The following is a 27986-nucleotide window of genomic DNA, read 5'->3' as shown; positions in this document are numbered from 1 at the left end:
CCCACTTAATAAACATTACCCTGAGAAGTGGATCCTAAATAGGACCATGAATCAGTTTACAGAGAAGCTCCTGTCCCTTAGGACCTTGTCTTTAAGACACTAAAGGTAAAGCTTTGGGAACCTCAGACTGTATATATACAGACAACACACATGTACACATGTATGTATTGTGTATATGTGTGTATATGCACACATACATGTGTATATACACACATGGGCATATAGGCATAAATTTATGTATGCACATGTGCCTATTTTCTCTGGAGAAACAAATAAATGTATATATTATATATATATACACATACATATATGCAGCTTTTATATATATGATATATATACGATATATATATGATATATATATGAAGCTTTGATAGGAGGGAAGGGAATAATCATTTACACATAATACCTACTATATTCCAGGACCTGGATTAAACATTTTTCTTATAAATAATATCTCATTTGATCTATTATTATTATTTCCATTTTACAATTAGAGAAACTGAGGCCAGCAAAGGTTAAATGACCTGCCCAGGGTCACAGCTAATAAGTGTCTGTGGTGGGATTTGAACTTGTCTGCTTGACTGCGGACCCAACTACACCTAGCCGCCTCACAGCACATCCTATGGAGCTATACTTGGAGGAGTAATCTACCCTTTTGCTGGCAGCGTGAGCCACATGGACTGTGTAGTTTCCAAGGGAAGATGGAATCTTCCACATAGGAATATAAATTCTTTCCTGCAAGGAAAGGCCTCAGTCTTGAGGTCATCTGTAATAAGTTTATAGGATGTAATCAGCCCCTGAAGAAAACGTAAGCCCTCCAAAGAGAGACAGTGAGATGCCTAGATGATTTGTGGTCTGAGGTGTGAATCTTTGTATTTTCTATATAGTTAAATAAAATCCATACTATATTTGATGCTTTGTTAGCTTAGATGCTTATGTGGGAACTATGGTATATATTCTCTAAGACATCTTAGAGAGCATATAACACATCCTTATGTTCCTAAGGAAATTCTGGGGTGAAGGCAAAATGAACCAAATTCTGATGTTCCCAAGGGAAGCGCTGGTTGGAAGTATAAGCCAAAGATGTTTTAAAGAGATTGAACCTAGTCCCTGATAACTCTGTAAGAGTTCAAATTATATCTTTCCTTCCATCCATTGTCAGGTATTTAAGAATCTTGATTTAAAAAAAAAATCTTCTCCATTCATCCAATTCCAGCATGCAGTTTTTTTCTGAAGAAAACAAACAAGACCATATCTCCAAGCCCCTAGTCAGGAAATGGTTAGGTATGTTGCAGCTCTAAGAGAGGCTGGATGGCTTTCAGCTTTGCTTTGTTCTCTCCTGCTGCTTCTCAATCAAGAGGATGGCAAAGGAAGAGGGAAGAGAGGTCAATTTGTCTTTCCTTTCCTTCTTTCCATTTGGCTACCAAGAGCGTATTTTAAAAAAAATACTGTTTCTGGTTTAATAATAGCAGAACTATTTTCCTCTAATTATGGGATCTGTGGAACAACAGAGCAGTGAGGATGGGGGAGGCAGGGGGTGGAGTGATGGCCATGAGAATGTCCACATGGAAGCAGAAAGATAGGAATAAATAATAAGAGAATGATCATTTTTAAATGGATTAAGGTAAAGAGAATGAGAATGTTCAGTGCAGAGCCAGAAAGCTAAATAAATCCTAGAGAATAAAACCTATGGAGAAAGATGAAAAGAGCCAGGATTGTTCACTGTCATGGGTGGACAGTTTTAATACACATACATATGAAAGTATCTCTTACAATGTCTTCATAATTTCCTTGTGAGAGCTGTTGAATTAAAATGAACTGAGATTATAGACACTCTACAAATAGGACATGATAATGATAAACAACAGCTTACATGTCTGCAGACCCTGGGCAAGTCACATAACTTCTGTCTATCTCAGTTTCTTTATATATGAAATAGAGGTAATATAAAAAAAAAACCTTCCTCCCAGGGTTGTTGTAAGGATAAAATGAGATAATATTTGTAACGTAGTTGCAAATATCAAGTGCATGCTAGCTATTATGCCAAGTAAGTTCACATGCACTTTTTCATCTCTAAAATTGTGTGTGTATGTATTCCTTAATAGAGCATGCTTTCAAAGATCATTTTTTATAGCAGATCACATCTTTGTAATAAAAATTGGCAGAAAGATGAGAAGAGAAGATACGACTATGTTTATTTTGAAGAAGTAGGGTTATAAATAGTTTGCTGAATATTGATCACAGTACCAGCCAGGGAATAAGTTTTTGATTTGACAGAGCAAACTTAAACTGTAATGGTTCTTTTCTGAGAAGTTTCCTACTCATATATCATGATCATATAAGATTCTATGACAGATGTAACCATGAATAAAATTTTGGCCAATGAACTGTCAAATATCAAATCCAGTGCCATGTTTATGCTTACTTAATATCAACAATCAGAGGGCTATCAAAGAAACTAATCTCTATTTACATCTTCCAAAGAGTATAGTAGGTTTTGACATTACAGAGATGTCCTGTTGAAGGGAAGCCTCTACCGAATCAGATACTTTTTTTTTTAATACTTAAAACAGTAAACCGAGTGGGATATTATATTCCCAGTACCTTTCAGTCAATTGCATGACTATAAAAATATGGCCTAGTGATGAATATTGCTTGTAAAAATCTGCCTATTCTGTCTCCAATTTCATTGAATATGCCCTTTAGTCTTGTGTAGATTCTTTTCCTAAAGATTTTGTAGCAATGGGAAAACAGATACACGAGTCAATAGTTATTGATATTTTCCTACATACCTATTTTGATTATAATAAAGTCTAATATGTTTTTCTCCCAAAAATTTAGTTTATTCTTCTTTCTAGTATCTTGATAGTAGAACCTTCAATTTCAGCAAAATTGTGTTGCCTTTAGCATAGACGACCACTGTATCTGAGTACAGTTTGATTGCTTATTCTAACAATCGATTGATTTCTCTCTCTCTCTCTCTCTCTCTCTCTCTCTCTCTCTCTCTCTCTCTCTCTCTCTGCCTTTCTATTTCTTCATGGAATGTCTTGGCGTTATAATGTTTGAGTCCAAATGTGGTGGCTCTACTGTGATTGATGGAGGAAAGATTTGTTTGTGATATCAGTCTTTATACATCTTTTGTAGTTATTATTTTTTTTTCAAATTTTTTGCTTTAATGCCCTTAGGATGATTTGGCTTAGTTAAATCTTTCACCATTCTTTCTGTAAACTTGATTTTCCTTCCCTGCTTCTTATAGATTAATTAGCCAATATTTCTTGTAATTTTCACCACACTGCATAAAATGTTTTCATACAAGTTTCTATGCCAAGCTAGAATCACTCCTGAATTCTGTGTCTTTCCACTTGACAAAGAATCACAGATTTTTTTTTTATAAAAATCTCTGAATGTCAGAGTTGGAAAGGACCTCCGTGACCACCAAGGTTGACCTATACTAGAAAAAGGATTCCAACTACAACATACCTAACCAGTGGGAATTTGTCTGGTTTGATATTATTTGGGAAGTGTTATCTCTAGAATTTTTAATGGTCGACAAGCTCAAAATGAATCAAGAATGAGTGGCATTAACAGGGGTGTAGTTTCCAGGAATAATAAATGATAGTCTCACTGTGCTAAATGCCCTGGTCAAACCACATTCATAACATTTTCTTCACTTTGAAAAAATAACTTATTTTATGGAAGACATTGATATAGCTGAACATCCATAGAGAAAAAACAGAATGAAAGGGCTTGCAGTATGGGCAGGTTGGTTGAAGGAACTGAGGATGTTTAGCTTGAAAAAGAGAAGTTTAGATTTTCAAATTCTGATCAATACAATGATAAACTATAAGTTCTGAGGAATGAAGATGAAACATGCCACCTACCTCCTACCAGAGAGGTGATGTAATTAAAATGTGAAAGAGACATATTTTTTGATATGGCCAAAATGGAAATTTATTTTGTTATACTATACATATTTGTGACAAGGGTTTCATTTTGTGTTTTGCTCAATTGAGAGTCATGAAAGGGAGAAATGATAAATACCTGTAAAAGTAAGTTAATACATTTTTAAAGAGAAAAAAAGAAAAAGGAGAAAAGACTAAAGAGAGATATAACAACTGTCTTCAAATACTTGAAAGGATATCATGGAAGACAGATTTACATTTATTCTGCTTGTCCACAGATAGCAGAACAGGGTGCAACACAGGGGAATTACAAGTAGGTACATTTAGATATCATGGCAGGAAAAATTTGCTAACCATTAGAGCTATACAAAAGCAGAATGGTCTCCTCTGGGAGATAACACTTCAATATTTCTCGTAATTTTCACAGCCCAATGTTCTACCTATCAAAAGCCTTTTGGATTCTAACTTGTTACACAGCATGTTAGCTATCACTCCCATTTTTCTGTCATCTGAAAATTTGAAAAAGGACACCATCTGCATCTTGATCTGTTATCAATAAAATACTGAAATGTTAAATATATAAATTAAAATGTTAATTAGGATCCAATGAAATAATATGTACAAAATGCTTTACAAACTGTAAAGTGTTATATGAATTTTAACAAACAATAATTATAGAGTCAAGCACAGATCCCTGGGCACTTTATTGATACCCCTAGCAAAGGGGGAATCAAACCACTACTTATTTATTTATTTAATTTTTGGCTAGGCAATGGGGTTAAGTGACTTGCCCAGGGTCACACAGCTAGTAAGTGTTATGTGTCTGAGGCCGGATTTGAACTCAGGTCCTCCTGAATCCAGGGCCGGTGCTGTATCCACTGCGCCACCTAGCTGCCCCCAAACCACTAATTATTGCACTTTGCATCCAGCCACTCAATCTGTTCTAAATGCATCTAATTGTACTATACTATCTGGCCCACGTCTCTCCATTTTTTACACAAGAATAACATGGCATGCTTTACTAAAAACATTCCTTAGATCCACCAATTCAAGTCACTATCAAAGAAGGCAATAAAGTTAATCTGGTATGACCTGTTCTAATGAAACCTTGCTTATTTTTTTGTTTTCTTTTGCAATAATCATTTTCTTTTCTAAATGTTCACTAACTAGCTCTTTAGTAATAGGTTCTAGAATTTTGCCAGAAATTGGAGACTGTTGCCCGCAACCAGATAGTACACCGAACGGAAAGGCAAGAAATAAACGTGAGATGTGGGCCAAGCAGAGCAGTAAGGACTGACTCAGTTTATTCATCTAAGGGTACAGGATACATAGAGAAAATCCATCCCCGTGAGACACTCCCCAAAATGTCTGCTAAGGATGTGATAACATACATTTCCTCCCTATCAGAGTTCCTAGATGGGGTTATAAATTCCAAGGCTTTTTCCTGGCCTCTGTATAAAGGAGTGAATATGTAAATCTAAGGTTCAAAGGGTGAGAAGGAATGTCTCAAAAGCCTCCTAGAAGGGAAAGATTTGGAAAGCCTTGCTTCTTAATTATTGAGCCCTTTGGGTTAAAGCGTAGGCAAAGGTCAAACTCTGTCCTGGATCTTAAACCTATATCGGACTCTTAAGAGTGGCCCTCAACAGGAGACAAGCTCATTGGGCTGTAGTTGGCAAATGTCCTTCTCTTCACTTTTTTTGCAAATCAGGACATTTAACTTCCTTCACTCTTACTCTGTGGAATATTTTCTATAGAATCTTTAAAATATCACTGCTAGTGGCTCATCCATCACATCTCCCATTTCCTTCAGTGTCTGAGATGTAGTTCAGCTGGGTCCCGTAGCTTGAATTTATCAAGGATAACTAGATCTAACTTATCTTCTGATTTATCTTGGCTATCAAGTCCTTATTAGTCACTTTTATTCCGTCTTCTCCAGCTCAAAAGTCATTCTTCCTGGCTGAGAGGACAAAAGCAAAATAGGAATTGAAGAGAAAATGAGAGAAATGCTTGTTGTCCAAGGCAGAACTGAGGCTCCCAAGTATCTTCTTGTGGTTTTCAATTTGCATCTGTTAAAGTTCCTTAGGAATGAGTAATAATCCATGTCATTGTCTTTTATTTCCTCATCAACATATTATTTAAATAAGTCATGCTGGAATTGCCTCGAATATATACCCTTTCTTCTAATTTTTATTTTTGTAATTTGGTATCTAATTTGACCTTTTTAAAAATAAGTCAATGATCTTAATATACATAGGAAACTCATTCAGAAATGACTCATGCCAGTAACTAGTTATTCCCGAGGTGTTCAAATGCAATCAATTTTATGTTGAAGATATTATATGTTGCTTATCGTATCTGGTGCCTCTTGGCTTTTTCTTAAAGAAGTTATGCATGATGTACAAAGTACAAAGATGAAGGTGGGAAGACAATGAAAATGTGTTAGAAAGCATGGTTCAAGAGAAGGAAATAAGAGAGCTCAAAAGATTGGAAGTTACATCCCTACATCATGCATGACTCCCCCATCATTCCCTCCATCCTTTCTCCTTCCTCCGTTCACCAGCCTAGATGATGCCATAGCAGAGACTGGACAAGGAGGCCACAGAACCTGAAAAGGTAGACATCACAGCTGTGCCAGGACATGCTCTCCAAAATGGCCACATACCTTGCAGTCAAGCTGACAGCCACAAGTGAAAATGATAAACTTCTGGAAAATATGGACAAACTGACTAGCTTGAAGTATCTAGCAATGAAAGATAATGCAGTAAACATAAGTAGAAACCTAAAGGACTTAAACCAGAAATACGCAGCACTTCAGCCTTATCTGGATCAGATCACTTTAACTGAAGAGCAAATAGCAGCTCTTGAGCAGGCAGCTTACAAGTTGGATGCCTATTCAAAAAAAAAAAAAACTAGAAGCAAGGTACAAGAAGTTAGAAAGATGATGAAAGAATTCTTTAGCACAAAAACTTTAACTACAAGAATGTTTCATAAGAGCTGAAATAAGTGGGATGGAGCTTATCACCATGCTTCACTTCCCAAAAGGAAGCAGTGCTGCTCATCCAAGGAGAATCCCAGCCCCCACCTCTGGTTGGATGTGTAACTTTGGCGACCCCTTGATGTTTCCTAAACCTGTGGCCCCTGGAACCTCATCCTATCCTGTGCTTCATTGTGTGCCCTGGAACAAGGCTCAGAAATCAGGATCAGCCCCTTCTAGAACAGACACAGATGAGAAGCTCTCATCTCCCTGTCTCTTCCCTTCTTCCCTCTCCTCTAGGGCTTCACCTTGGACTCTATGTTCTGAATGTGCCTCCCACTCCCTTCATAACCTGTTCTCCAACTTAAATAATAAATGCCGACTTATGACAAAAAAAAATGCTCATCAATGAGTACTGTAATATGAAGTGACCAAATATATCATGAAATTATGTTCTTCTTATCTTTGAACATTATAAATATAATTGAATCCCTCATCTGAGTAATTCCAAATTCGAAATTGTTGTTTTTGCTGTTCAGTCATTTTCAGTCATGTCCAACTTTTTATGACCCTGTTTGGGGCTTTCTTGGCAAAGATATTGGAGTGGTTTGCTATTTCCTTCTCTAGCTCATTTTACAGGTGAGGAAACTAAGGCAATCAGGGTTAAATGACTTGCCCAGGGTCACACAGCTAGTTAGAAAAATCCAAATTTATGAGATGTCTCCCTAGCTCTCTGAACTTCCCAGCACAAGTGGTGACAGACCACTATTCTGGAAACCAGAGTGCTTTTTCCATACATGCTACTTTAAGATCACTCATTTCTCCATTAGAATATTCTATTATACTGAAATCTACAGGACAAAAGCAATCATTTGGTTTTTGTATTAATGGTGATTGAAAATGGGGCTCTATGGTTATGTAATCATGAGGACTATGAAGATAAATGCAAGCGGTAACACAATCATTCCTAAAGGAAAGGACAGTCTGTGTTTGCTTTTCATCAATTCTCTTTCATTCTATTTCCCTTTCATTCAATTCAACAAACAGTTATTAAGTGCTTGTTATATGAAGGGCACTATGAAATATACTGGGAAGACAAAAGAGAAAAATTAATTAAGATCCTACCCTCAAAGAGCAGGTAGAGATGAAATGTACCCAAAAGGTTCAATATAAGTTAGACTATGACAAATGCATAGGAAAGACAAGAAAGATTAGAGAAGTGAAGGGAGCTTCCTGAAGAGTGGAAGAGGGATTGTTTAATGAACAAGGTAGTATTTGAGATGGATCTTAAAAGAAGAGAAGGATTTTTTATCAGTAGAGACATAGAGTCCATTTCAGTCATGGAGGACTAGAGCAAAATGCACAGAAATAGTAGAAGGCTGGATGGGGTCATAGAATGGCTAGCAGACCATTTTGGTCAAAAACAGAAGGCATGAGAGGAATGCTGAGATAAGGAATCTGTATTTTATCCTATAGACCATGTTCTAAGAGATACAATAAATATAACGGATGACACCATTTCTACTGAAGATATTGCAAAAGTTCTAAATGTTAAATTATATAAATTTAATATCAATATTTAATAATAATAATAGTCTAATACTTAAATCTATTAGAATGTAAGCTCTTTCAGCACTGAGACTTTATTTCACCCTCCTTCTTCTCCATCCTTATACCCCCTACCACACACACAGTGCTTTGGGTATAGTATTCCCTTACTTAACGTTTGCTGAATTTTTAATAGTTCTGTGTATACAGTACTTGAAAGTTTTTCACTCTGCTTTCCTCACAGTCTACTATAAACTTCCCAGTAAACAAGTAAGTATTAAGGGCATGATATATGTGTGCTAGGTGCTAGGGATAAAAACACAAAAATTATACAGTCCCTTCAAAAAGCTACATTCTATCATGATTAGTAGTGCAAATATTATCACCATTTTATTGATGAGGAAACTGGGGATAAGAGAAGTTACATGACTTGCCCAGTAGTGTCAGAGCCAGATCTCAAAACCATGATTTCTATCATTAAGCTTCTACTATGTGCCAGGCACAATGCTAGTGCTTTCAAAATCCTGCTTTCAAGGAGCTTGTGATCTACCAGTTTTCTTTCTATTAATGAATGAATTAGAACGATGCTACAGAAAAAGAAGAGGTATAGTGATGGGAATGTCTGGGATCTTTCTCAGAAGGTTGTTTTTTTTTTTTTTTGCAAAATGGTAAACTTTTTTCCTTTTCAATGCCCAGTCATTGGGATTGTTTCTTTCTATACTCTATTCAAAACATCATCCACTAATTTTTTCATTAACATAGAGAAAGATGGTTTTTAATTTGTTCATTTTGATGTGAAAAAACCATGCTAGCTTATTAAAGGAGATTAATCATTAATCATTCATTAATCATTTCTATGAGTTTGGTTGTTTTTGTCCACAGTTGTGTAAAATGAGCATTGTAGTGGCAAAGAATGCTAAGATGGTGCTGAATGGGACTTGATATAATGAAAAATTTCCTAAAAATTAGAGTTGTCCCCAAATGGAATGAGCTGCTTCTGTTAATAATGAGTTCCTAGCTCTAGGAGTCTTTAAGGAGGGGCTGAATGACCACTTGAGGGTATTACAGAAGAGAGTCATGATTTGAATGAGACTTGAGGAAGAGGGCCCTGATCCTCCTTTCTTACTTGCAATTCTGTGATTCTTTGAGATGCAGTGGACAGGGCACTGGATTTTACATCCATAAGACATAGGTTCAAATCCTGCTTTGGGCACTTAGTAGCTGTATGATCCTGCACAAGTCTTTTAATCTGCCTATACCTCAGTTTTCTCATCTCTAATATGAAGGGTGGGACTTGGTGGCCATTGAGATCCCATCTAAGTTGAAATCTATGATCCTATGATTTCTCTGAGGCAGGTTAATAGTAACATAAGGAAGAGCATTAGCAAGAAATTAAATAACTGAAGAACTTGAAGAGACAAAATGAAAATTTTACTACCTCTCCCCCCACCCTTCCCAATCACTTGTATGGGTTAGAGAAGACATGGCTAGCATCTATGTACAGAGAGTTCAAACTTATTAAATAAAAGACAGCTCTTTATTTCTCCCACCAAATTTCAATTTCAGTCAGTGGGTAAGAGCTTAAGTAAGATCAGCCCCTTAACACTAGGTCAGAACAATGGCATATCAAAGTTTACCTCCATAGCTGTCTCTGATAACGTACCACTTGACAGTGCCAAGGACTGTGCTTGTGAGAACTTTCTTTTCCAGGTTGTTAGTAGTTAGGGCTACAGAGAAGGCAAAGGCTGTAGCACCCAAAGAGAAAGTCTCCAGTTAATACTTTCACAAGGACTGTTTCCCAGCATGATGGCTGCCAGGTCTGGGCTGAAAGCTGAGAATGAAAAATCCAAGAGATATAGTTTCTGGAGTAGTAATTAATAATCAATTTATTATTTGTGGCTAGGAAATAGTCAATAAGTTGAGGTCAGTCTCATAACCAAAGATCCCCCTCCACCCCAGAACATTAAGTACTTAAAAGTCTTTGGAAAAGGGGGTGTCCATGAGGGTAGAAATCAACTCTGATTGGTTAACAATCAGTGAAGGGGGCAGACATATTAATGAGGAGGTGGGCAAAAAGTCTTCAGCCCCTCCTGCTGAGAACATGAGCAGATCATGAGACTCAACTGCCTCCAGAATCCTTCTCCAGACAGACCACTCTGGTTGGTTTTCCCCTTCATAAGCTGGATGACCATAAAATCTAATGGAAGGTTCCAAGGACAGGGTTTTATTTCCAAGAACTTGCCTAGACTGGATTCTGTGTGTAAGGTCTAGTTGGGTGGAATCCCACCCAAAATTGAGAAGTATGTACCCAGAGAATTTGGGCAATCTCATCTATCAGCAGTGTCCTTCACAGACTGGTTGAAAAACCTACACAGGTTTTCTGTTTCCTGAATGAGGAAATAGGAAGGCAAAACCTTGATCCTAATTTAATAATTGGTTATTAATACAAGGGGAAAAATAATCATTTCTCTCAAAGCAGGGCTAGTAATTTGGAAAGCTGATATTCCAAGGGCTGTTGGGTTTTTTACCTAACCATCATTGTCAATGCAGTACAAGGAACAGAGGTGGTACAGAGGAAGGTGGGACAATGCATGGGGGCAAGAGGTAGTCCAGCCATGGCTAGAGGGGCAGTCCACTTCTCAAAGTTTATTTTCCTGGGCCCTGGAAGAAGTTTGCTGTGGCAACAGGTTCCTAGGGTTGGACATAGGGGAGAGAGAGTAAAGATGCAATGACTGAATCACAGAAGTATCAATTTATTTGAGACATAAAGATGGTGCATCTGGACTGGTATAGGGGGGAGCATGCCCCCTGGATGTTAGTGTTGGACAGCAAAGCTCCAGTGATTCAACAGTAGTTATGGCTCAGCATGTTGATCTACTTCAGAGGTGTGATAGTTTTCATTTGGCTACATGGAGGTAAATGATTTCCTTTATTGGATTCGTTACATGCAGCACCAGCAGAAAGACTATACAGACTACTCCTTGCTTCAATTTCCCTTTCTCTATTGGTGACACAGTGAATGTCATGGTTATGTTGAGGTTTAGAGGTTTAGGGGTGCTGGTACCCCAAAAATCATGACACCTGGGTCCTGCCCAAATGAATTCAACTCAAGCCTTCTTTCAGCCAAAGACAAGGTTTATTAGAACATCGATTGGATGTTCTTAAGGAAACTAAGCATTTGTATGGCTAAGGCAAGCAGCCCAGATCTTAAGAATCTGAGCACCTTAATGGAAGTCAGATGGCCCTCCTTTCCTTTCCTTTCTTTTCCTTTCCTTTCCTTGGTTCAAGGTGCTCTGCCCAAAGGACATAAATTTTGATCTCTAAAACATTTTTTTTCCTTAAGAACCACACCCTAAACCCAAATCATTCTGGCTGTCATTGACTGGCCAACAATGGGTCCCAGGCCAAGCCCCACTTTGGTCATTGTTTGGGCCCTGATTGGCTCAGAGTGAATGTAAATAGCAATTGTTTCTGCTTTGGCCAGAAACCCTGAGGTCTTCCCCTCCCAGAATTATTTCTCTTTTTTTCTTGAAGAGGCATAGAGGCCATTCTTTGCCTCATTTCTTACTTACCCTCAATCACTGGAAGGGTGTTGCCTCAGTCAGACTGAGACCTGTTAAAGACCTTAGCTTAAAAAGGCTAAGGTCTCCCACTGCATCCAGGACAACCTTCAGTCATCCTCATCTATATCTCACCACTAGACCCAGATGGCTCCAAAGGAGAAAATGAGGCTGGTGACTTTGCACAGCCCTTCTTTTAAATTCAATTCACTTGCATGTCATGGTATCACCTCCCTGATGTCATGGTGCTCTTCTGAGAAGGAAGGGCTAACAACAGCTGTGCACATAGTAGGCACTTAATAAAGGTTAGTTGTAATCTTGAGATGGTTTTTGTAAAGCCATTGTAGAAACATGCTGTCTATTCATCACTAGGATACCTTGTACATAATGCTAGGTTGTTTCAGATTATTGCTTTAGAATCTTCCACAGTAAATCAATTTGGTCTGCCAATAGTGCCAGTCTGTTTTTTACTTGGACTCGCACCATCTGAGAGTTCAGAGATTTCCTGCATTGATTGCCAGATGAAAGCAGGGAAAGCTGTGGGAATAATGTAAGCATCTCTTCAGTGTTCCATCATTTGCCATGTCATGAACAGATGCAAATTCTCCATGAAAACAGGAAGTACATTTTAATTTCTCTGGAAATATTGGGTAGTGGAATCCCTCTATTTTGGTAATTATTTATGTTGTAGAAACTAAGGGTGATGGTAAGTTAATCTAGTTATTCAGGTTGTTCAAAAATGTCAAGGGAGGGAGACTATTAATTTTGTTTCATTTGATAGAGGTTTGCCATGAAGTGTCAACAAACGTTATTTGTTGGAAATAATTTTCAGTTTTTAATCTTTCTGTTCTACCTTATCTACTTCCCTCCATGCCTCCCTCTTTCCTACTCCAATTGGGAAAAATAATTAAATACACATGGTAGCATACTAACTTCAGAAGACTCCTGGATTTTAAGTCAGAGTACCTGGGTTCAAATCCTTATTCTGTCACTTATTGTCTGACCTCTACAAACTTGAGAAAACTTTCTTAGGATCATAGGGTGCATAGATTTAGAACTGAAAGAGACCTTCTAAGTCATCTAATCCTACACTTCCATTTTGTAGATGAGGAAACACAGGTCAGTCACACTGAGAGTAAGTAGCAAAGACTGATAGGAACTCAGGTCCTCTCTGGACCTCATGTTTTCCCCTCATCTGCAGAATGAACTTGGATTGGATGGACTCTTCCAACTCTAAATCTGATGATCCTAAATCTATATGTGACCATGAGAAAAAAAAATATCTGACTCCCTCTGGTGCATAATATAGTGTGGTGGAGGTCTTGTGTTTTGAGTTCTGCTGCTATTCACTAGCCATAATGCTTTGAGCAAGGCACTTAGTCTCTTTGTAAACCTTAGTTTTCTCATCTGTAAGATAGGAATAATACTGGTCCACCTCTGGTGAATGTGTATCGGAGAGAAGTGTTGGAGAGGAGAGGGTTTGCTGTAAGTACCTTGTAAACTTCAAAGGACTATATGAACATGGGTTATTATTATTGTACTCACTAATAAGTTCACTTTATTTTTAAAGCTTACAGTGGTGCCATCTTGGTTGGTATGTAGCTTTAGGGAGAGTCCACACTGACTCTTTGAAATGGAATGGGGTTTCATTTCAGCAGAATCCAAGGCTACTTACGTGCATAATTTTAAATTGTGAATTTTGCCCACTTGAGTCATTCCAAAGCTACCATTTCCTTGAAGACTTGAAAGAACTATTTTTAGTTGGTAAGCACTTGTTCAGTGCTTATGGTGGACAAGATTTTGGTATGTAGGATGTAAAGCTGAAAAATCATTTCAATTCAAATCTTTATTAGGAACACTGAGGAGGAAGTGAGCATTACTCCAAGAGAAGATAAACCAGAAGTTAGAAATTATTATCTGGAGAATGAAATGGTCTGCCTAGCTATTGAAAATATTTTTAAAAAAATTTTAATGCTTAAATCTGTGCTACTCAAAATGCTGAGTTAATGAATTTTAGATGCAGCTAAGTGAAACAGTAGATAGAGCACTGGACCTGCAGTTAGGAAAAACCCATTTCAATATGGAACTCAGAATTTATTAGCTGTGTGATCTTGGTAAGTCACTTAAACTCTATTTGTATCAGTATTCTCAACTGTAAAATGGGAATAATAATAACACCTATCTCAAAGGGTTGTTGTAAGGATAAAATGAGCTCAGATTTGTAAAATGCTTAGCACAGTGAGCAGCACATAGTAGATGCTTAATAAATGCCAGTTACAGTGATGTCTAAGAAGGACCCTCAGCAACTGTCAAGTCCACCATTTGTTTTTCAAGCAAGGATACTGAGGGTCGGAGAGATTGAGTTCTCTGTCCAAACTAGTGCCTAGACTCCACGCCTGACGCTGCCACTGCAACATTTTCTAACTCTACTTCATTAGTTGTGATGTTAATAATAATAAAAAAAAATTTCTTGGTGGCTAGTCAATGGGTGATTATCCTGTATGAACTTAAGTTTCAGGCCTCAGATACACAACTCATCATCAGGCTTACACGAAAAACTGGACAGTCTTAAGAGAATCTCAGGTTATTGCCATGCTAGACATTGAAATGATTAGTGTGTATTTGTATAGGCTACAGACTCTATGAGATAAAGCCTGCTTTGGCAGATAGCGGGTTGGTCCTGGGATCTGGAAAATCTGGGTTCACAACTTGTCTCTGACACCTACTGACTCTGTAACCATGGCAAGTCAGTCACTTCCAGTGCCTCAAGCAACTCTCACATACTATAAATTATAGACAGTTGCTAATCAAAGGAGTTTCCACATCAGCAGATTCTCCAAACTGATGAAATCACAGGTCCAGACCAAAACAAATAACCCCCCCCATATTACGTAGAGCAAATGATTGCCCAGAAAAGCTGAATAATTGTTCCCACTTGTCAGTAGTAAGCAATTTTTGTTAGTAAGCAATTAATAAGCAATTTTTTTTCCTTTTTTCCCTCCTCCCAAACCTTCCCTAAACCTTTACAGGTCTCAGTCTGTCGTGGAAGCTGGGACACTGAAACATGAGGAAAAGGGAGAGAATGAGAACACCCAACCACTCCTGGCTCTGGACTGAATTCTAAGTCACCAAAATACATCTTACCAGCCTTCAGTGGCACCAGTCACCTATGAAGCACATGCTTAACTGATCCCCACAGGCACACATCTTGCTTGACAAAAGGTCCTCCACTTCTGTTGACAATAACGATCGTCACCAGCCATCTGTCTGAGCAGCCAAAGTTAAACAAAGACTGGAAGGATTTCTTTTTCAGTGAAGGACACAAGGATGAAGCAAGACATCAATTTAAACCAGGAACAATTTTTTTTTCAATTTTTATTTTACATTTATGGTATTAAAAGGATCAAAAAGGGTTGGACTTATTAATTCTTTGCTCACATATATATACTACATTGTGGACATTTCTCCTCATATATCATATTGGGAAAAAGGGAGTGTTTTTTCCAAACAACATATGTCCAAATTAAACTGTAAAGATACAATTTTCAGATTTAGTATAGTGCAAAGCCATGAAACAAAAGCATCTGCAATAATTTTCATTCTCATTGATTTATTTTTTCTTTAACCTCACCACCAGCATTGAATGGTTCATCCTGAGAACACGTTCTCATAACTCTGGCTAGCTATAGTTTATTATTTTGATACTTGGCTAACACTTTTCTGAACTTTTGTATCTTCTCTAAAACCATTTTACATCATGAGGGCAGAAGATACGCAATTTGGAGAAACAATTTTTCTTCCTTTTTATGACATGATTTTCCATAGGCAGTTCTAGAGTCTGTTAGCTCGGTCTGTATCTGTATAAAGGGGAATCTCATTGGAAACATTTTTTTAGTAATTAATGGAACTATTCAGATTGTTTCATTTAGATCATGACAGCTTAGGAAAATGCTATGGAACCATTTAACCCCCTTCGCTCCTGCCATCAATTAAAGGTTGCAGACAGAGGGCGGTTCTGGTGGTTGCTAGAAAAAGCAGACATTCAACTGAGGAGGAATACTTCCTCAAATGAATGAATGACTAAATGGGCATGTACTTTAAGCAAAAGGAGCAGAATAGAAATGCAGGACTGAAATGCCAAAGATCAGCTCACTGCTTTATTTGTTTTTGAAAAATAAATCCTACCCATTCACTGAAATGGACATGGAGATAAAATAAAAGAAAACCTGTAAGAAATGATTTTGTGCCATATGTTTGCTTCCCTAAATCAATTTTACAATTTTAGGCATCTTTTTCTCTTCAGCCACCTGCTCCATAAAGACATTCATCTATTCATTTGTACCATTACTTGGCATCATGTGTCACACAGAAGGTATTTCAGCTAATGATGGGTGGTACAGTGGTATTTTAAATGGAAACATTTAGAAGGGCTAACATTTTAAGCTGAGCAAATCATGGGGAAGACATAATTCAATAGGTCATGGCCATTTCCAAATGGAATTAGCATTTACTATTTTTGTTCTTCACTGGAAAAAAATCAAAAAGTATTAATGTGTGCATTTGTAGCATACCGGCTATGGCTACTGGTACAGGATAAAACAGAAACAGACATTGTTTATGTGTTCTGGCCCAGTCTTGTAAAAAACTCTACACTGGGTTTAAATACCACCACCTCTGACAATTAATAGCTGTGTGACCTTGGGCAAGTCAAATTACCTTTCTGAGCCTCAGTTTCCTCATGTGTAAAATGGGGACATTAACACCTGCAGTACCTACCTTGCAGGGTTGTTGTGAGGCTCACATGAAATAATATATGTGAAGTGCTTTGGAAACTTTATAAAGCACTATATAAATGTTGGTTACTATTTTTATTTTTGCAAAAAAAAATGATGAAGTAGGATATGAAATGAAAATATAGCCACTCTGCCAACACAGAGATGTGTAAATAAAACCAGTTACTTTTGGGCAGCCACTCCTAACCACGTGCTGAAATATCTTCATCTGTACTGTGACCCAATGACTTTTTTTTATATAATTATAAGAGAGATGAAAAAGAAATAAAAGCAAATCAGGGAGCCATTTTAATTGCTTGGGTTTATACATGTGACAATTGTTGCATCCAAGTTTTTAAAATGTCATTGAAGCCAGTTAGTGCTATGTTTTAAAATAGTAAAAAGACACCTGCCTATTAAGTTGGCAGTCTCAGTGTCCTGATTTAGTGACCTGATTTAAAACACTCTACCTACCATAGTGACCTAAGTTAACATGAGTTAGCTTGTAAATCTGTTTTTCTCCAAATCTCATGACATGAATGTAAGATGAACGTTCCCATGTACATTTTCTCATTTGAATTTTCTGTACATGTATGCGATAGATTTACAAACAGGAACCAAATTCAACAAGAATTGACATGAATGTTAGTTACTATTACACGAGCATTGGATTGTACTGTCCTTCTCTGTTGAGTCACTTCCCCTTGTTAAATAAATATTGAAGGACAAAAACGACTTTTTCTTCCTGTTTTTTCCCCTTGATATTGATCATTATTTTGGAGGTACTGTTTCTCTTGATTTTCTATTCCACACCCGTAATGTGCTGTCCCCAGCTCCCCTCCACCAAAAAAACAAAACAAAACAAAAACAAAAACAAAAACAAACAAACCTGCCACAAAATACCTGGTTTAGAAATGGAAGCAACTACACAGGAACCACTACATAAGTTCCCCATACAGTATTGTCAACCTGTGCATTCTAGTTGAGGCTCCTTTCAAGGAAAAGGGATAAAAATTCCCCAATGCCCCTCCAGTAGAACCTGTGCTCTTGAGTTAAAAGAAATACGAGTAGTTTCAATATTGGAAGACAGATAAAGTAGACAAGCCAGAAGTTGCCTCGATCGTTCCTGGAATGAAAAGGCTGTGTATTCTAGCTAACTTTCCACCAGGACTCCAGGCACTCAAGTTTATTTTTTAAAAAAATGCCATGAATATGGCATTTACTAAACATTTTTGTTCATCTTGGCCCATGAAATGATATTCAGTGCATGATCATCATCACATTCTTAATACAAAAATTATGTTGCACACCTTTCAAAGGGTGCATTTCACTCTTACTTGGTTTTAGAAAAAATTAAAATGTTTTATTTCATTGAAACTTTACCTAGTGATTTGACTCTCTATGGAGATCATTCTTTTAAAATGTTGTTTCTTTGTAATGTGCATTATTAAAAATTCACTCATGCAAGCCTGATGCTTATTTTAAGGCATTCCTTTTCATTTTATGTAGCAATTCTGTTCTAAGGCAAGAAGTCAGGAAGAGTGTTTCCAAATGATTTAAAGAAGAAAAGATTTCTTATGATACCCCACTATGCAACAAAGATCCTATCATTTTCCCATTTGCAGCAATTACCCTTTCCATTATGTCATCCTGAATAACACTACCAAAAATTGATCAGTGAAAAATATATCAGGAATCCTCTGAAGTATCAATGGAGCATTCACTCATCCTCCATACAGATTAATACTGTGTAAAGATGAGAGAGGGCTTAGACCCAGACTGCTAATGGTATCAAGACCCACAGGACCTGGATCATTTCCCTACCAAGCATATGCCTAATCTTAGAAGACAAGAAAATTTTACTATGAAAAAATTTTTCTTGGAAAAACAAAAAAAACCCCAAAGCCTAATTCTTGTCATATATGAGAGCTATATGTGGCCTTTAAAGGGATCAGTATCAAACTACTACACATGGTTTTTCAATAACAAAACTTTTCTTCAGTGAAACAAACAATCTACTTAGTTTGTCTGTACTATTAACACAAAGAGGGTGCTAGTCAGAAACCAGGCCTCCAGGTAAAAGAAAAAATAAACTGATAAAAAGGGAGGTTATTTTCATGGTTTTTTTTTTAGACAGAGCTATTGTTTTCTACCTTTTCCTGTCCATCATAGTTGGAAAATATCATTTTCTCTCATACCAATTTCTTTATATTAAAAGGAATTACAAAAGCAAAGGAAAACTCATCTTGATAAAGAATACCCCAAAGATAACAATACTAAACAGCTGGAAGTGAAGCCATTATACACTTGTGATAAAAAAAAAAGGAAAGAAAGAACGTAGTGGTTCATAAAAATAAATGTTCTAGGGCTGGCTTAATAGAAAAATACCATTACATTTAAAAATTACAAAACGACAACCATCCATTCACATTATCTATATTTCCTATCAATGCACACTGACAAACCTATTCTAGGGGCAAAATCTTTGGCTGGTAAGAAGGTTTCACGTTTTTCACTTTAGTGTAGGCATCACAGCAGCATGGAACAGAGAAGGACAATTTCTAAATGAGCTGGAGTAGACAAACCATTCCTTCACCATCTTCTAAACCCAAGCAGGCTAGCATTTTTGAGGCTGCAATTCAAGCAGAAGCATTAGGAGCTTCAACATTTATGGTTCTGTCTACACAGCCACACAGACAGAACAGATGTTAAGAGCCTCCCTCATTTGTGTTCTGAGACTCCAATGTGCGTTAAATTGCAGGCAGACTTCGCCTCTGCTGAGGGGTCAGCTCCGGGTGCCACACATCCACAATGAAGATTAGGCGCAGGGAGGCTGCATCCTGCCACACCTCATGTTCAAAGGAGTCATCAAAGATGAGCACTTTCCCTTCTTCCCAAATCCTGTAAGAGAAAAACAAGACATTTTCTAAGGTTCAGGTTATCTAGATGAATGCTAGCTAACCAAAGCTCTTAGGAATTTGTGAAAATGAATGTTGACATCAAAAGCATGATTTAATGTCTTCAATGACCCAAACTGCATTACAGGACTCAGTGTTTCTTCATTCTAAACATTAATTGTTATTGTTCAATATTATAGATGAAGTACAGAAAATGGAGCTGAAGGTCTACTAAGACTATGATATATCTTGGAAACATTTTTAAAAATAAATTTCTTCTACCAGAGATTTTAGTCAGCAAAGGGTTAAAAATTGGCCATTGGCCCTCCATAAAGTGCATAATTTTCCTACGAATAATCACATAACTGATTACTTTTTGTGAAAGCTCCCTGGCATCTTTCCTGGCTTTTCATAGGCAAAGGATTATCCTTTTCAAGGGACAACCACATCATGTTATTCCATTTGGGTAAACTACACACTCAAAAAAACAGGCATTAAAAAGATTATTATTCTTTACCAAAACACAGCAACAGTAAGACCAGGCGTTTCCTAGCCATCGTTCTGTGTTCAGAACATAGGGGTATTTCGAGACTCTTGTTCTTTGTGCTAATATCATTCATATAGGAGATTTTAAAAATCAATGCCATTCATTATTAGGTTGTCTCCTCATCTGCAACTGATACACACCAATTTTAATGTTAACTTGAATAAAATATAATCAAGAAGTAAATGGAGGTGGGGAGAGAAGGAACAATCAACTTGATACAGAAAGAAGGAACATAGCATTTGGAGTTAGGAGACCTGGGATTGAGATCTGGCTCTGATCCTTACTAGCTGTGTGACTATGGGCTTACCCTCCTAAGTCTCAGTTTCCCCAAACAGATAATACTACTTATATCAGGCCTGCACCACCTGTGACCTGCAAGGATTTTGGGTGGCCCACAAAAAATGTAGAGCATCCACTACATTTTTTGCAGGCTGCCCGAAATCCTTTGGCAGGCCACAGGTTGTGCAGACCTGACTTATACTACCTCACCCCTCAGGTTGTGGTAGAAAAAACAATTTTTCAACTGTGAAGTGAAAAGATGAAAGATTTAGAGCTGGACCTCAGAAGCCATCTAGTCCATCCCTTTTCTTTTACAGTTGAGGAAACTGAGGCCTATGTAGGTGAATTGGCTTGCCAAAGGTGATGTGGATAATAAATAGCAGAGCTAGGAGTCTAATCCAGCAAATTCAGCATTCTTTTCTTTCTTTTCACAACAGCATATTTCCTCATCATTGTATAATAGAATCCAAACCCAAAACAGAACAGAATTTTGTATTTTCTAAGTGACAGATTAAACTGAATTCAATAAACATTTGTTGATTGATTATAGGTGGAAGGAACTGTTCTTAGTGGTAAGGATACAAAGACAAAACACAAAATTGGCCTCTAGTTAAACTGCATATTTTAAAAAAATGCTTTGATTTTCTAAAGTCAAATTTCATTATGAAATAAGTTTATTATACTGTACGTGTTCTACTCAATTTAAAGCCCATTGTTAAAAGTATTAAGTATTGGTTGGAAAATGATGGCTGGGTTTCAAGTTATTCAATCACAAGATATCAGTGTTTTATGGCACAAGAATAAGAATAGGGCTTGAGCCTTTTACATGTACAGCAAAGTGCTAAAATTAAATGGTATGGCCTGCTTAATGAACTTGAAAATAATTTTTTCAAAGTAACTGATACATTCAATATCTTGTACACTCCTTGAGGGCAGAGACTATTTCTGTATCCCTCACTATATTCCTTATGGTGTCTAACACAATGCTTAGCAAAAATAAGATCTCAATCAATCAATAGCTATTAACTGACTGACAGTGCCTCTAAAGGTTGGATAAGGAGTTGGTTTACATCTTCAGTTTCAGAGAGAATAAAATTTATGTCCTTGATAAAAGGACCAGGCCATAGAGTGGCAAGCTAACCTACAAGAATATGGTTATCACAAGTCACTCAAACAAATTTTCACATATGAAATCCAAAAACCATTTGGAAACAAAGCCAAAGTCAAGAGTGTGACTGTATTTAAGTTCCTTGAGGGCAGGGATAGATGGAGACATGTTTTGTCTTTGTGCTGAGCACCACTGTCTTACAGCAGATATGTCATTAGTGCTTACTGGATTGCCCTGAAGAAAGGAAGAGAAGGCCATTCATACAGAAGTGAAAGGGCATGTAATTCTTGAAAGAGCCAGGAAACATTTTTTTCTTATTTCAATATCACCTGGTGGACTAAGCAGTCCCTGGTGATCCTTATATATAAAAGTAGGGCTATAAAAGAAGAAGGGAAGGGGGGGAGAGGAGAATTGTAGGAATTTGGAGTTGAGAAGGGCCTTCGGTATTATCTAATCCAATGCTCTAATCTTAAAGCTGAGTAACTAAGGCCAGGGATAGTAAGTTACTTGCTTAGAGCTGAACAAATTACATACAGTGATGATAATGATTAACGACAAAGAAAATACCAGAACCTAGTCTTACTCCCAGGCTAGTGTTCTTCTACAACATTACAATGAATCCCTAGATGAAATTCCTCTTATTTCTGTTGATCAACTCTTCAGATTGGCTTGGCAGTATATGTGTGTGTGTGTGTGTGTGTGTGTAAAATCTGGTTAAGGATGGACTTGTTTTTGCTTTCTAAATTTATTTTCCTTTCAAATTTCATTCAGAAACTAAGACTGTATGTACAGCTACTGAACAGTGAACAATTAGCAAGCTATCTGTTTCTACCAACCTCACTGTTTATACCTTTAGACCACAAACTCTGATCCAGTCTCCTAGCTCAGTCTCATATTCCCCATCGAAAGAAAAAAAACCCCAAACAACATAGGGCCTCAGTCTTAGCCCATAAAAATTACTCTGTTCATTGTTTATAAGCAGTAGATAGGTAGATATTGTCAAGTGCAGACCTGAAGGAGTTTTGGGGTGGGGGTAATTTTTTGTTTGTTTTAAAATAAACCAATGTTCTTTTTTTTTCTTTTCTTGTTTTGTATTTAAGTTTAAAATGAATAAAAAAATTTAAAAAGAAAATAAATAAAAGAAACTGTTAAAGAAGGTCAGAATCAAAACAGAAGCTATGGCTTTTAGCTCTTCCACTATTAACAATTACTTCTTTAACCTTCCCATCTGTTTTGCTCCCCCTTCTCAAGAGATACACAATAGAGTGCTTTGCCCCAGAAAGTTAGAGCCAGAGAACCTCTGAGTTGGAAGGGTCCTCAGTGGTCCAATGAGGACCTGAACAAGAATCCTTCCCACAAAATATTCACCCAACTTCCACTTGAGGGATTGCAGTAAAAGAGAATTCATTCCTCCACTTATAATTCATTAAACATATATATATATATAGCTTTGTTAGCCAGTTTTTCATATCAAGGCTAAACTGCCTCTCTGCAGTCTCTATCCATTGTTCCTAATGATGCCCTAATCCTTCCACTGCCATTCAAATACTTAAAGGCAGCCACTTTTCTCCCTTTCAAATATTCTCTTCTCTATGCTAAATATCCCATAGTCCTTCAATTGATTGTCCTAGGGTCTGATTTCATCTTAAAGGCCTTTACTTCTCAGGGCACTCTTTTCTGGTCTCCAAATTAGCAATGTTATTGTTGTTGTTCAGTCATTTCAGTTGCATCAGCCTCTTTGTGACCCTTTAGGGTTTTCTTGGCAAAGATACCAGAGTGATTTGCCATTTCCTTCTCCAGCTAATTTTATAGTTGAGGAAACTGAAGCAAATTTGCTCAGGGTCACAGAGCTAATAACTGTCTCAGCCCGCATTTGAACGCAGGTCTTCCTGACTGTAGATCCTGCTCTTTCTGTCCACTATGCTACCTAGCTGCCCCAAATTAGCAATATTCTTTCTGAAATATGGCATCCAAAACTGAACATAATACTGAAGATGTGGTTGGAGTAATGAGAAAAATAGTGAGAATATTACCTTTCACTTTCTGGACACCCTGCCTACCTTACCATAGGTTCAGACTAAATTTGCTGTTTTGGAAGCTGTCACTGTGTTTGTTAATATTGTTTGGGGATCTCTAAATTATTCAGATTGTTTTTCCTATCCTTTACTTTTTTTAAAAATTAAATAAAAATTTTAAATTAACAAGCATTTTCTTTGCCTTCTACTCACTTCAATTCATAAAAATTACTCTCATAACAAATATGCATAGTTACGTAAAACAAATGCCTACATTAGCCATATACAAAAATGTTGCTATCATTTTCCATTTTAAGTTCATCACTATTCTGTACTTGTGCAATTGATTTTTTAAATCTAATCTGAGAAACAGAAAATAGGAAAAAGATGGGAAAAAGCAAAAGCAGAAAAATAAAGAGGGAGGGAAAAAACCAAACAAAAATGAAGTAATTGTGGTGAGAAATGGTGGTGAGAGAACCACCACCAGTTATTTCAGATGTCCTGACACCTGACTCCTGCTTATTGGATACTGAAGAGGACCAAACACAGCCCAAGAAGGTGGACAGTTTTCTTTCTTTACAAATTTATTTGTTTACTTATTTATTCTGCAGAGACTCCAGTAGTTTCTAGCTTTCAAGAAGGATTAATACAAATGGAAGACTAAAAACTAAACATAAATATCGAGAGGAGAAAAACATTGACGTGGGAATTAATTTCGGAACACATAGTTCCTTTCCCAGGGAAAGTAAGACAACTCAAATATACCCTCAACATGATTTTGGGGTTGATTTTTCTAAGGCCAAGAAGATTGCATCACTCCATGTGTCCCATTTGACTTGTATTTGCCCTTTGTAAACTTCTCACATTGCCTCATGCACTCAGTTCCCTTGCTTTGGGCATGGATACCTTTTAAAAGCTTAAATTGAAAAAAAAAATAAATCTTCATCAATTATCAGATGGAGCCTGATTTGCAAATACCCCAAAGTGCAGCATTTATTAGACTAAAAGATAAAAGCACAGGACAATAAAATTCATCTAAATGCCTGACTGGAGTGGCTTGGAGAAGTTAGAGCAGAGGTCCATCTATCACCAGCATGGGAAAGCAAGAGGGCTTTACACAATGAAAGGAATCATAAAGACGTCAAAGGTCTATTATACCCCTTCTGGCCTAAAATACAAAGGCTATCATTGAAGTGCAAATAAATATTTTTCAGACCACTTAGTTTGTGAAAAAAAGCTTCATAGATATGATTAAGTTAACATTCAAATTATGACATGGAAACAGTCCCTTTGGATAAAAGAGCCCATGAAACACATTGGAAAGGAGGCTTCCTGGGAACATTTCCCAGCAGCTTTCATAGAGTCAAATTCATGCAAGGCCTCAAGCAGGATTCTGACCCCACCAGGGATGACTTGGGCCTTTCCAAAGCTTATTTCTGTAATTTCATGTGTTGAAGAAAAAAAATCCTCTACTCTGGTTTTGTAAAATGATAGTAGAAAATATGCTCCCAAGATTATGTAACATTTAAAAATCTTACTGTTTATCAAATTACAATAATTATAATTAATAATAATTCTGAAATGCCTACTTAATAAAAATTCTGTCATGCAATTATCACTGATATTAATACTAAGTAATGATACCAGGTGCTTAGCCTGTCACCCAAGGAATTTGCAAAAAAAAAGTTAATAATCTTTTTAATAATGTTTTGTTGTAGATTAAAAACAAACAGGTATTCTCTACTCATTTTGTTAAAGAAAAAAACAAGGCTCAAAAAGTGTGAGATGTCTATAAATGCAGCGTCAGCCAATGTTGGAATTGGAAACAGATCCCAGGACTACAAACAGTATGAATCGTAAGCATAGAAGGGAACCCATAAGACAACTTGTTCACCTTCTCATTTTACATATGAGTAAATTGCAGCCCAGACAAGCAAAGACAATTATTTAAGATCAAACTGCTAATATGTGGCAGAAATAAGGTTTAGATGCAGGTTTTCATCACTTTAAACCCAAAATTCTTTCTCTGAATCACTCATACAGTCAGCAGCCCCTATATTATACATATACCATATATATATATATATATATATATATATATATGGTATATGTATATACTGTATATATAATGTATCTATGTGTATATGTGTGCATATATATATATATATATATATATATATATATATATATGTATATATACACTGCATATATACAGTCCCGACCCATAGACAAAGTTTCAGTAGCACTACTTTGGTGGGGGGTTCAGCATCACCCCTGTCAGTTACCAACTCAGACTGTCAACCTATCAGATTGCCTTGGTTAGGTACTCATCATCCAGAGTCCGTGTCCTCACCCCAGTCATATGAGCTAATAATGTAGCATCCTAAATTAAAAGCCTGAACAAATTCACCCACAGAATCATATGGTCTTCTTATAGAAACCTTAGTTTCAGAGAACTATTGACACTGGATAAAACAGACTTTTGGGACTAGTTAGTGGAACTTAAAGCTTTCAGTTCTGATTCTCTTGAAGCTTTCCGTTCCCTCTGCAATTGTTTTCTCCCTGCCCATCACATCACTTGACCTGGAGTTGTGTGCTGTTGTTGGTTTTTTTAAATGTCTTATCTCCTCATTGGATGATAAACGATTTGAGAGCTGGGCTTGTATCTTATCTATGTTCATATCACTCTTGCAGCCTTGTGTGTCTCAAGGTATGTACTTAATAAATGTTCAATGGGGGTGGGGAGGCTTAAAGATTCACACAGCAGACTTAAAATAAAACCAGAAACATCACTAGCATCTCTAGAAAAGCAATAACAAAATACAGAAAGAAATAATAGAAAGAGAAGCCCTATTTAAAAAAAATACATAAAATATTTGGGAGTTGTTCTACCAAGGCACACTTAATATTTATATAAAAGCAAGGATAAAATACCTCCTAAAAATGAAAAATACCTTAAATAAGTGGAGGCATATAAACAGCTAATAGCTGTGCTCTGCTAATATGATAAAAATGATGATAGTAACTAAATTAATTTAAACAATTAGAGTAATACCAATCAAAATACCAAGAGGTTACCTCATAGACCTAAACAAAGTAATAACAAAGATCATTGGAGGAACCAAAGATCTAAATTCTCAAAGGAAACAATGAAAACAAAGTAGGAATAAAGGGGGAATAGTAGTACTTCCAGACTTCAAGTTATACTACATAATAGTAATCATCAAAACTGTTTGGTTTTTAAAAAAAGAAAAGAAAATAGAACAGGGGAAAAACAGATAAGAAAGACTTATAAACAACTGAGCAAAATAACTCAGTATTTGAAAAAACAGAGACTTTAAATTACTTGAGGAACAAAAACTTCCCATCTGATAAGTTGTTTGAGAAAATGAAAAGCAAGCCAGCAGAAACTAAGTTTAGAGAAACCTCACATCATATGCCACAAAAAGCCAAAAATGGATACATGGCTCCAATATTAAAGGTCTCACCATGAAAAACAAGGTAACTTTGTGTCAAATATCTCTGACAAAGGTCTGATAGGATAACAACTGAGGTTGTAATTTCATTGGTGTAGGAAGATCCTGATGAGAAACTTATTCTACCAACGTAGTAGTTTGGCAACTTCTCTGCCATTTATAGTCTTAGTTTGAATACTGAATAGCTAAGTGACTTGCCAAAAGACATACTGTCAGTCTATGTCAGAAGCAGAACTTGAACCTTAGTCTTAACAGCTCTGAAGCCAGCTCTCTACCATTATCCCACACCACCTTTCCTAAGGGTTTGATTTCCAGGATACAGAGGAAACTAACCTAAGTGTGGACCACAAGTTATTCTTCAGTGGCAAATGGTCATAACATAAACAATTTTCAAAAGAATTGCACACTATTAAAAAACCAAAGGAAAAACTACTCCAAAATCTTCAATAATATGAGAAATATAAATTAAAACAGCTCTGAGGTTTCACCTCACATGCTGCAAATAGGCAAAGAATAAAAACAAGTTGGGATAGTCAATATGGAATGGTTGTAAATAGACAGGCTCACTATTATTAGTGAATAATAACAACTGTCAGTAGAGGTGTGAATTGGTCCAACCATTCCGAAAAGCAATTAGAAGGTGTGCTAACAAAAAAGGAAAATGATAAATGCTGGAGAAGATGTGGGAAAATTCGAACACTAATGCATTGTTGGTGAAGTTGTGAACTGTTTCAACCATTCTGGAAAGCAATTTGGAACTATGCCCAAAGGGCTATAAAAATGTGCATACCCTTTGACCCAACAATACCACTCATATATCTGTATCCCAAAGAGATCATACAAATGGCAAAAGGATTTACATGTACAAAAATATTTATAGAAGCTCTTTTTGTGGTGGCAAAGAATTA

The 27986-nt window shown here is 36.8% G+C and overlaps 3 protein-coding genes across 7 annotated transcripts in view; 2 read left to right on the top strand and 1 right to left on the bottom strand.

Annotated features, from left to right (window-relative positions):
* CLVS1 (clavesin 1) overlaps positions 1-15519 on the top strand; it is a 216018-nt gene extending 200499 nt beyond the window's left edge. The window contains 1 exon segment of the mRNA XM_021002153.2: positions 15014-15519. Within this exon segment, the coding sequence (XP_020857812.1) occupies positions 15014-15101 (88 nt within the window). The 3' untranslated portion in view covers positions 15102-15519.
* On the top strand, positions 6553-9314 carry LOC144457192 (uncharacterized). Its single transcript, XM_078154525.1, is given in 3 exon segments — positions 6553-6888; positions 6890-7148; positions 9307-9314. Coding segments are annotated over 3 exon segments (603 nt in total).
* Positions 15325-27986, bottom strand: part of ASPH (aspartate beta-hydroxylase) — a 257979-nt gene continuing 245317 nt past the window's right edge. For all 5 annotated transcript variants that reach the window (XM_078153392.1, XM_078153393.1, XM_078153394.1 and 2 more), the window contains one exon: positions 15325-19657. In XM_078153392.1, coding sequence (XP_078009518.1) covers positions 19507-19657 — 151 coding nt within the window. In that variant the 3' untranslated portion in view covers positions 15325-19506. The remainder of the gene's footprint in view (positions 19658-27986) is intronic.

The sequence above is a fragment of the Phascolarctos cinereus genome, unplaced genomic scaffold (genome assembly GCF_003287225.1).
Source record: "Phascolarctos cinereus isolate Bilbo 61053 unplaced genomic scaffold, phaCin_HiC Scaffold_4;HRSCAF=312, whole genome shotgun sequence".
Lineage (NCBI taxonomy): Eukaryota > Metazoa > Chordata > Mammalia > Diprotodontia > Phascolarctidae > Phascolarctos > Phascolarctos cinereus.
Note: the sequence above shows the minus strand (reverse complement) of the source record. Positions and strands in the feature narration are given on the sequence as shown.